Source organism: Lynx canadensis, chromosome D3 (genome assembly GCF_007474595.2).
Source record: "Lynx canadensis isolate LIC74 chromosome D3, mLynCan4.pri.v2, whole genome shotgun sequence".
NCBI lineage: Eukaryota > Metazoa > Chordata > Mammalia > Carnivora > Felidae > Lynx > Lynx canadensis.
The window spans coordinates 47,531,559-47,542,718 of record NC_044314.2 but is presented as its reverse complement, the minus strand read 5'-3'; the positions used below and the strand labels follow the sequence as shown (position 1 = coordinate 47,542,718).

Here is an 11,160-nt window from a genome sequence, read left to right as displayed (position 1 = left end):
CGCCCATAATTAAGACAAAAGAGAGGAAGGATGTCATATTTTGAGGTTTTGTCTGTGCGTGTGAAGAAAGTGAAGAGGGGACAAAATCCCAGTTGAATAAGATATTATGTGCCTTGATTACTATAGCCATATAATTCACAACCAATGTATTGCAAAGTAGGTGTTGGAGGGGTGGGGTGGAGTGGAGACTAACTGAATCAAATTGATGCAAATGTTTTGGGTAATGAAACAATGACCATTACATTGGCTGGCATAACTAGTGTCTTGTACAAAAGGAGCTTTTAGGCAAAATGTCCAAGAACGCCAAAACAACCAACCAACCAACCAACCAACCAAACCCCAAAAAGCTATCACAATACAACAGTTGGGTGGTAAGTTTTCCTGCACGCTTTCGAAATGCCGCCTGCTCTCTCCTCGCTTGTTTTTGGAAAATCAAACACATCCTTGCCCAGATTAAACAAAATACCTTAAAACACGTTTTTAAAAATCCAGAAAACAAAACAAAACAAAACAAAACAACCCCTGCCTGGAAATGCAAAGACGAGTCTGGGCTGTAGACTGCGGTCGAATTCCTCCCTGGGCCGTGGCGGTAAGCCCGACGCCCCAACGTTTCCCGGGGACTCCGGGGTATACCGCGGCCGCAGTGGGCGACCTGAAGCCCCCAGCCCCGGCGTTTCCAGGACACGGAGCCCAGAAGCCCTCCAGCCGTCTCTCTAGCGGGACAGCTTCCCCGGGCGCCGCTAAGGGGCGGAAAGAAGGCGGGCACAGGGCCAGGGAGAGGAACCTCGGGTGCGGAGAGCCCCTCACATCACCTGGCCCACAACCCGGAAGCAGATGCGGGCTGCGCGGCGCGCCCCGGGTTGCGGTTCCGGGTCGGCCTCGCTGCAGCCGGTCCTCCGCTCGCCGCCGCAGCGCCCCGCCCCCGCACTCCGGACCTGGGCCGGCGGCGGCCGCCTGGCTGCTCCCGGGGCCACATGGCTGAGGGGGACGCAGGGAGCGACCAGAGGCAGGTGAGGGCCCGCCGGGGCGCCGACCTCCAGGCTCGGCTCGGCCTCGCCTCGCCGTCCCGGGCCTCCTCCGCCGAGAGGCCCTCTGCCCGGGGCCGCCCCCATTCCCGCCGGCACCGTCCGGGCCTCCAGGCGCGCCGTTTGCTGCACCGCGTTCCATTTTCTTGGCGCCCGTTCTCCGCCGATCGCCCTCCGGCCAGCCGCTCCCGGGCGTCGGCGGGCTCGGCCTGCCTCCGACGGTGTCGTCGTCAACCATCAGCACGCGACGGAGCAGCTCCGGGCCGGCGACAGAAATCCGGGTTCTGCTTTCTTCCCTGTCGCCGCCGGGTCACCTTGGACAAGCCACTTATCTCCAGTTTCTGCCTTTGCAAAATGGGCAATAATAACACAAACCCTGGAGTTCCTTGAGGGCCCGCTGGATCTTACTCCTCTTGATAGTGAGCTTTCCCTAGTGCGTGGCTCACGTGGGTACTCTTAAAAGCTTTTCCATCTGGGCTGTGAGGCCAAAATGAGATGCATACAAGGTTGCATACTTTGCTTCCCCTTTTCACCTTTAGATCCTGTTATTTTTCTTTTTTAACCCCAAACCAAAGAATAATTTCCGAAATGTTTTTAGGATACGATTACCAAAAAAAAAAAAAAAAACAATGAAACAACCACCCATACCTGTGCCTAAATCCAAAAGAAACAATGGAGATATTACGTAGGAATATATGGCTAGTATATAGCAAGGATACTGGGGAGTGGGAGTGAGGATTACGTGGTACCTAAGAAAAGGTGAAGCAGAGGATGTGTGTTCATCTTCCCACTTGTAAATCATGCTGTAGGGTATTGTATATATCTTGGCTCACTAGTGGCCAAAAACCCAGTGATGTTGCAGCAAGGCTGGTCCTAGTCCTTGTCTGGCAACCACTTACAGAGTAGAACATGGTGACCTGCTGCTAAGACCTTTTGGCAGTGTTCCTTCAGGGATCCTTTATAAAGGCTAGTAATGTTAAATAAAAATACTTTATAAGAGGAAGGAAAATTCAGGCTTTTAGGGCATGTACATTCGTTGACTTTTTTTCCTCCCATCAACTTCTTACAGAATGAGGAAATTGAAGCAATGGCAGCTATCTATGGCGAGGAATGGTGTGTCATTGATGACTGTGCCAAAATATTTTGTATTAGAATTAGCGACGATATAGATGACCCCAAGTGGACACTTTGCTTGCAGGTATTTTTCCCTCCTTCTCTATAGCCATTTTCCAGTTACAACAGTGACTGTATGATTGACTAATACTGTATTCCTCTAAATGACTGTTGTGTGACTTCTGAATTTTCTGTTTTCTTGTTAGCTTTTGTTAACAATTGAGTATCTAAGCACCAGGGTAATGAAATCTCTGATCACTCAAGACATGCTTTAACTGATAGTCTCAATCTTTCCTATCCCAGTTATTTTAATTAGATATTCTTAATATACCTTTGACAGACTTGAGTTTCACTTCCTTTCATTGTTCTGTCCATTTAATAGGAGAGGGTTTAAACCTGGAAGGATGGCTAACCTTTAAGAGGAAGAATAGGTTAGTAATTTAAAAGGCTTTATAAAACAGATACTTGTTTCTTTATTAACTGAGAATCAGTGTGGTTAAGATAAAAAAATGACAAGATCAGTATAGCTTTCTGTATTAATGCTTATTCTTTGGTGACTGCCTGTATTTTCAACATAAAGGTTTTTGTCAGTGTTTGTTTTTATAACAATACTGATCTGGGAACAAAGGTGTATGGGTCTCTGTCAAGGGTTAGTTATTTAATGTGTTTACCAGTATTTAATAGGATTTTTTTTGTTAACATTTTTTCAGAAAAATACCTGGAACATGCTATAGTGCCACCCTTTTCACTTGAGGTTAGGGTTTAATGCCCCTATTTCAGTTTTCCTTTCATCTTTGTCTTCCCCACTCTTATTTCCTAACTTTCATTGCTTGTATACCTTCTCTGTAAATAATGTGCTCCTTAAAAATTGGCATTATCATTAACAACATACTTTAAGTATAAATATGAGGAGGCATTTCTCTCCTGAGATTGAACAAAATAACTGTTTTGATTTTAGTTTGGCAAGTAGGAAATTTGTCCAGTGACTAGCTTTATAAATATTGTTAATTTTGAGTCATGATGAAGTATAAACAGATTTATTTTTAAACTGCTTTACAGGTGATGCTACCAAATGAATACCCAGGTACAGCTCCACCTATTTATCAACTGAAGTAAGCTATATTTCTATGTTTATATTCTTACAAAAAGATTATACTTTTTAAAGATTATTTCTCTATATTGTGCTTTGTGTTTATATAAAATACCTTTCTTAGGAAAATACATATGGAAGTTAAGAACACCTTTTGGGGGCACCTGGGTGGTTCAGTTGGTTAAGCTTCTGACTCTTGATTTCGGCTCTGGTCATGATCCCACAGTTCGTGGGCTCAAGCCTCATGTTGGGCTCTGTGCTGGCAGCACAGAGCCTGCTTATGAGTCTCTCTCTCCCTCTCTCCCTCTCCCACTCCCCCTGCTCATGGTTGCATGCTCTCTCTCTCACAATAAAGGAACTTTCTTTTTGGTAATGTTTATTCATTTTTGAGAGAGAGAGAGACAGAGTGTGAGCAAGGGAGGGGCAGAGAGAAAGGGAGACACAGAATCTGAAGCAGGCTCCTGGCCCTGAGCTGTCAGCACAGAGCTGGATGTGGGGCTCAAACCCACAAGCCTTGAGATTCTGACCTGAGCCAAAGTCTGTTGCTTAACCAACTGAGCCATCCAGGCACCCCTGTTTTAAAAGTTTATTTATTTGGGGGTGTCTGGGTGGCTCAGTTGGTTAAGCATCTGACTTTGGCTCAGGTCATGATCTCATGGTTCGTGGGTTTGAGCGCCGTGTCAGGCTCTGTGCTAACAGCTCAGATTGTGTATGTGTGTCTTTCTCTCTCTTTCTCTGCCCCTCCCCTGCTCACACTGTCTCTCTCTCAAAAATAAAAATACATAAACATTTTTTAAAAAATAAAAAAGTACTTGAAAAGAACACCTTTTGGACTTTGTATAGAGCATTTAAATAAAAAAATTTAAATTATATAAAAAACACATTGCAGAATGTATTTAGTATAAAAGAGAATCACAGCGTTCATAGGGATAAAATAGCTACTGAATTGTATTTAGAGATAGAGAAATCTTTCTCTTTAGACAAACTGGTGGTTTAGTTTCTCCTAATCTGGTTCTGCTGACCTAGCCATAGTTCCTTGGCATGCCTCTGCCTAAGACTGCTTGCCCTCTGGGAATTACCCATGCTTGGTGCTTCTGGTGCTTCTCCCTGACCCTTGTTGTGGAGGAACCATCTTCTTAGCAGCCTAAGCTTAATCTTAGTCATGACCTGTTGATTGCAAATGATCTTTGATCAGCTTTGTCCACTTGACCTCCTAAGATGTATAAACTTGTGTGAAGAGAATTCCATTAAATTGTCATTATTAAAATTTTTACCTACCAGTGGGATAATTTTTTGTATGTGTTTTAAAACAGAAATAAAATTTGATAATAATAATGGTTCTGTTAATTTTTATTTATTGAAAATGAGAGATATAATTTTAGAATGCCTATAAACATAAATACCCTTTTCAGGAAAAGCTGATATATATTTTTGCAGTCACGTGGCAACCACTCTATTTGTTAAAGTTGTTTTTGAGACACTATTTAGAAAAAAAAAAATTGGCAATTCCTAACAGTGTCGCAGATACTGCGAATCTGGAAATTTGGATTCTCGAACTTGTTCTGCCATTTACGTAAACCCAGACAGGTTCATGATATCCTATGAACTCACCTCTGTTTTTTAAACCATATTTTAACGTTTTTTTTTTGTTTTTTTTTTTTTTTGGGACAGAGAGAGACAGAGCATGAACGGGGGAGGGGCAGAGAGAGAGGGAGACACAGAATCGGAAACAGGCTCCAGGCTCTGAGCCATCAGCCCAGAGCCTGACGCGGGGCTCGAACTCACGGACCGCGAGATCGTGACCTGGCTGAAGTCGGACGCTTAACCGACTGCGCCACCCAGGCGCCCCTTAAACCATATTTTAATTGAATAATATTGGGATTGCCTTCATCAAGGTTTCCTGGGAGGACACAATAAGTTAATGCCAATGAAAGCATTTTGGAGCTGTATAGATTTGTACAATATAACATTTTAATGAAAGTAGGTAATTTTTAAAAGTTATCAAATAATTTGTAATTTAATCAGTAATTTCTGTTTGAAATATAAACACAATCCTTGAATAGTCTTCTTCATTGTGTTTTATTTAATCTTAGTGCTCCTTGGCTTAAAGGACAAGAACGTACAGATTTATCAAATAGCCTTGAGGAAATATATATGTAAGTAGCAAATGATTTTAAAAAAAATTTTACTTGTGATTTTATTGTGGGCTTTTGTTGCAACTGATATGTTAAGGCATTTTCTAAAGTTTTTGTTAAGCTGCCTTTCCCTTAACATAAAGGATGCATTTGAAGAGTCTTTGAAAGACTGGTTATATAATTTTATATATACACTTGATATGATTTCTACTTAGATAAAACAAAAACAAAAAACAGTAATGATTCAGAGCTAATAGCTGTAAAAATACCAGATTGTGAAAGTAAACCCAAAGATACAGTTCTTGTTTTAATACTTTCACAGGCTATGTTGAATGAAACTGGTTACAGCAGAATCTTGTATTAGGTCATAAAACTGAGAGTCTATTGACACTGTATTCTTCACTGTTTCATTCATTCAAGAAATACTACAAGATAGGCACTGTACTAGGTCATAGGTACACATAGTAAAAACAAAAATGGTCTCTGTTTTCATGGCATTTAGAACTTAGTGATAGAGATATCACTCATGACATTGTAAAATGAAGGTAAAACTGCAGCTCTGATAAGTTCTGTAAAAGAAAGATATTAATGTGCAGTACTAAATGAATTTGAAACAAGATATAACCTAGTCAAGGATGGCTTGACTTCAGAGCTGAATTACTGAAGTGAAGATAACTAGCGAATGGCACAACATGTGCAAAGGCTCTGTGTCAAGGAGCTTGTCAAGACATAAAGTTGGTGGTATGAAGGGGGAAGAGAGAGGAGGGGAGAGGAGGGAGGATGCTGGGACAGTGACCTGGTGAGGTAGGCAGGGGAGGTCATGCACAGTCTTGGAGGCCATGTGAAGGATTGTTGTCTTTGTTAAGACCCGTGGAAAGCAGAGGTTTTCAAGTGGTGTGATGTCGTTGATAAGATTCTGACTTTGAAAACACCAATCTGTTTCTGTGTGGAGAGCTGATTGGAAGGGAGCAAGAATAGATACGTTAGGAGGTTAATGCAGTAGTCCAGGGAAGATGACTGTGATTTGGATTAATTTTAGTAAGATGTTAATTTTTAAAATAAACAATGTTTTAGAATCAGTTTTACTGTAATCCAGAAACTGGTAAGGATTGTCTTATATGTTCTAGGTGGCCACCCTTTTTGGTACAGTGTATCCCTGGGATCTCGGCCAGGTTCCTTTTCCTCCTAAAATATTTAATTAAAATGTGGTAAGTCTTTATGGAATTGCTTCTGTTCATTCCTTCCTGGAGAAGTATGGTCTTCCTTGAGTCCCAGGTTTACACTTGACCCTGGAAGTAACCAAGAACTGGATGTATCAAAGGATGACCCCATTTAGATATTCCTCAGCATATAAGTATTATTTATTTCCTCAATTAAATGTTTTCTGATAACTTTCTCTAACCTTACTGGTCATTCCAACTTTACGCCCCCAAGAAACTTGTTTCTGTAATCTTTTATTTATGTTTATTTACCATTTTATCTTCTCCCTTAGAGTAGAATAAATATACTGCAAATTTGTTCACCAGTGATGTTGTAATTATACATCTTGTGGTCATTTTTTTAGTTCTTATCTTACGTGACATCTGTAACTTATGCTGGTGTTGAAGTACCTCTTTCTTGAAAACCTTCCCATATTTGGATTCTATCATACTAGTGTTCGTAAGTTAGATTTTTCTCCTACCTGTCCACAATGTCATGTACTCAGAAATGGCTTCTCATCTGCCTTTTTTCTATCCAAAAGCCCCTCTTTTACTAAGAGATAGATCCCTTCCCATAGGACACAATTTGGTGTTCTCCCTAACTGGTTCAGTTGAGCTATTTGGGAATTAGGAAAGGTCAGAGATTATAAAGCAGTTTGTTCTAAAGATAGAATTGTGGTTTATACTGTCTTGCTTATTAAAAAGGGCTTGAATAATCCTAGTCCAATGGTATTGTTTTCACACAGGTGATGTGAGTAAAAATAAACACTCTTTTATTTTTTATTTTTTTTATTTTTTAAAAAAAATTTTTTTTTTCAACGTTTATTTATTTTTGGGACAGAGAGAGACAGAGCATGAATGGGGGAGGGGCAGAGAGAGAGGGAGACACAGAATCGGAAACAGGCTCCAGGCTCTGAGCCATCAGCCCAGAGCCCAATGCGGGGCTCGAACTCACGGACCGCGAGATCGTGACCTGGCTGAAGTCGGACGCCTAACCGACTGCGCCACCCAGGCGCCCCTAAACACTCTTTTAAAAAGAGCACTCTTGGGGCGCCTGGGTGGCTCAGTCGGTTGAGTGGCCGACTTCGGCTCAGGTCATGATCTCGTGGTCCGTGTGTTCGAGCCCCGCGTCGGGCTCTGTGCTGATGGCTCAGAGCCTGGAGCCTGTTTCAGATTCTGTGTCTCTCTCTCTCTGACCCTCCCCCGTTCATGCTCTGTCTCTCTCTCTGTCTCAAAAATAAATAAACGTTAAAAAAATTTTTTTTAAAAAGAGCACTCTTTAAACACTCTTAAAAAGTTTTGTGACAGCCTTTAATATTTTTCCATAAATCCAGCAGGGGGCAGCAAATTGAAAAATATTATTAGTTTTGAAAATTAGTAAATGTATGAATATAGTTTTAATATTTATAGTTTCATTATATTCTAAATATTATATCACTATGAAGATTTTTACATTAACATCATTTTGTATGTAAAATGTGATTTTTGCCTAGACAAGAGGATGAGCCATGGTTTGTTTCCTCGTAGGTAGGAAAGCAGAAGTCAGAAAACTAACAGTTTTTCCCGTAAGAATTTATTGAGTATCTCCTATATGCTGGTACTTTGTTAGGAGTTTGGAATTTAAAAATGAAGATAAATGTGTATCAGTATGATATAATGACGTAATTAATGAGAGGTTTGGACCAAGTGCTGTACTAGCATTTTTTAAAGAGGTTTTAGCAACAGACTATCTCTGGGCATGTGGATAGAGTTGTAAAGAAGGGTTCCATTGTGAAGGAGACCTTGGAGCATGGTGTTTGCCAGGTAATCAAGTGGGAGAGGTTTTCTGGTAGAAGGGACTGCATGAGCAAAATCATGTAGGTGTGAAGCAACCTGGCATCTTCAAAATTTAGCAAATAGTTTAAGATGCCAGGTATATAAATTAGGTAAGGATAAGAATAAAGAAGTCGTAAGTTGGGAAAGAAGTGTGGGCATTATGTTGTAGGCTCTAAGTGTTCTACACAGAGTAGTGATGTAATCAGATTTGTATTGCAGTGTGAGAGATGGGCTGTGAAGAGTTTGAGGAGGAGGGAGATGGTGGAAGCCTTTTTAGGAAGGCAACAAGAATGGATGGAGAAGAATGATCAGTTAAAGAAATACTTAAGAATATAGACTGGGGCACCTGGATGGCATCCAACCCTTGGTTTTGGCTCAGGTCGTTATGTCACGGTTCAAGAGTTTGAGCCCCTTGTTGGGCTCTGTACTGGCAGCATGGAGGCTACTTGGGATACTGTCTCTCTCTCCCCCTCCCCCTCTCTCCCTCCCTTCTTCTCTCCCTCCTTCCCTCTCTCTCTCTCTCTCCCCCATCTCCCTCCCTCCCTCCCTCTCCCTTTCAAAATAAATAAACTCTTAAAAAAAAAGAATATTGACTAGGATTTGGTGATTAGTTACTTGTAGATTAATTTGCTTATCATACCTTATTTTTGATGAAATATTTTGCATATGAGTATTTTAAATCTGTGAAAATAATTATTTTAATCAAGCAAAAGGTGAATGATGGATTTAAAAATACCTGGGGGCGCCTGGGTGGCGCAGTCGGTTAAGCGTCCGACTTCAGCCAGGTCACGATCTCGCGGTCCGTGAGTTCGAGCCCCGCGTCGGGCTCTGGGCTGATGGCTCGGAGCCTGGAGCCTGTTTCCGATTCTGTGTCTCCCTCTCTCTCTGCCCCTCCCCCGTTCATGCTCTGTCTCTCTCTGTCCCAAAAATAAATAAACGTTAAAAAAAAAAAAAAATTTAAAAATACCTGGAATATAATAATAAATGTTGTTTAAGAGTAATCCCTTAAGGAAAGGGATTAACATTTTTTTTTTTTTTTTTTTTGTAGTACAGGTTTTTCTCCACCATCTAAAAGTGGAGCATTCCTATTAAACCTCTCAAAATGGCATAAAGAAAGAATATCCCCAACTTTCTGAATGTTCAAGTTACACTGCTTCACTTTATGAAAGACCTACATTTGGTACAGTAATGGCAGTTCTTGTAAAAGTGAAAATCCTCTTCAGGTTTCTTTTGGTTAGTGAAAATAGCTAATGTAGATCTTTTGTAAAAGTGCAGTGGCATAACACAAACTTTTGGAAAATGGGGGAATATCTGTATTTAAATTTACAATGGTTCATTTTAACAATATTTAATTTAAAATCCAAGATGATGAGTTTAATTTCCCACAGCCCCTCACATTTTGATTTATAATGGAGTCTTAGATTTGAAAGTTGGGAGGAGAGGCTTATCAGATGAGATCAGGTGCGTTCAGGGTGGTATGGCCGTAGACAAGGCGAGGCTTATCAAAGCACAAATTGCCACAAAGCTAAAAGAGTGAGGAAAACATTGTTCAAGACTATTGCAGTAGGGGAGCTACTCAGTCTGACCTCAACTTCCAGAAACAAAAGGCAGAATTTTTTGTGTTTTTAATTCCAATGAGTTAACATACAGTGTTATTAGTTTCATGTATATAAGATACCATAATTCCATACATTGCTGGTGCTCATCATGACAAGTGCCCTCCTTAATCTCCATCACCTATTTCACCCATCTCCCTACCCACCTCCCCTCTGGTAATCATCTGCTTATTCTCTATAGTTAAGAGTCTCTTTCTTGATTTCTCTCTCTCTCTTTTTTTTTTTGTCTCCTTTGCTTTTTGTTTTGTTTAAATTCCACATATGAGTGAAATCATATGGTATTTGTCTTTCTCTGACTTATTTCAATTAGCATACTACTTCAATCCTTTTTCTATGGCTGTGTAATATTCCATTATACATATTTATATATGTCACATCTTCTTTATCCATTCATCAGTGGATGGACACTTGGGTTTCTTCCATATCCTGGCTATGGTAAATAATGCTGCTATAAACATAGGGGTGCATATATTGCTTTGAATTAGTGTTTTTGTACTTTTTGGGTAAATACCTAGTAATTCGATTGCTGGATTATAGGATAGTTCTATTTTTAACTTTTTGAGGAACCTCCATACTGTTTTCCACAGTGGCTGTACCAGTTTGCATTCCCACCAGCAGTGCACAAGGGTTCTTTTTTTCTCCACATCCTCCCTAACACCTGTTGTTTCTCATGTTGATTTTAGCCATTCTGACAGGTGTGAGGTAATATCTGATTGTACTTTTGATTTGCATTTCCCTGATGGTAAGAGATGAAGAGCATCTTTACCTGTGTCTATTTGCCATCTGGGTGTCTACTCTGGAGAAATATCTATGTGTTTTGCCCATTTTTTAATTGGATTATTTGTTTTTTGGGTGTTGAGTTTTATAAGTTCTTTACATATTTTGGATACTAACCCTTTATTGTATGTGTCATTTGCAAATATCTTCTCCCATTCCATAGATTACCTTTTAATTTTGTTGATTTGTTTCTTTTGATGCGTAGAAGTCTTTTGTTTTTATGTAGTCCCAGTAGTTTATTTTTGCTTTTGTTTTTCTTGCCAGGAGAATTTTTAAAATTTTCATTCCAGTGTAGTTAACATGCAACGTTATATTAGTTTCAGATGTACAATACAGTGATTCAGCAGTTCCATATATTACTCAGTGCTCATCAAGATAAGTCTGTTCTTA

The 11,160-nt window shown here is 40.4% G+C and overlaps 1 protein-coding gene across 3 annotated transcripts in view; it reads left to right on the top strand.

The window, feature by feature from the left end:
* Nucleotides 1-915: 915 nt before the first annotated feature.
* Nucleotides 916-11,160, top strand: part of IMPACT (impact RWD domain protein) — a 30,435-nt gene continuing 20,190 nt past the window's right edge. Inside the window, exons 1-4 of one of the 3 annotated variants that reach the window (XM_030336532.1) lie at nt 916-1,010; nt 2,095-2,223; nt 3,198-3,250; nt 5,322-5,384. In XM_030336532.1, the coding sequence (XP_030192392.1) occupies nt 975-1,010; nt 2,095-2,223; nt 3,198-3,250; nt 5,322-5,384 (281 nt within the window). In that variant the 5' untranslated portion in view covers nt 916-974. The other 2 variants (XM_030336534.1, XM_030336533.1) reach the window with 2 other exon arrangements.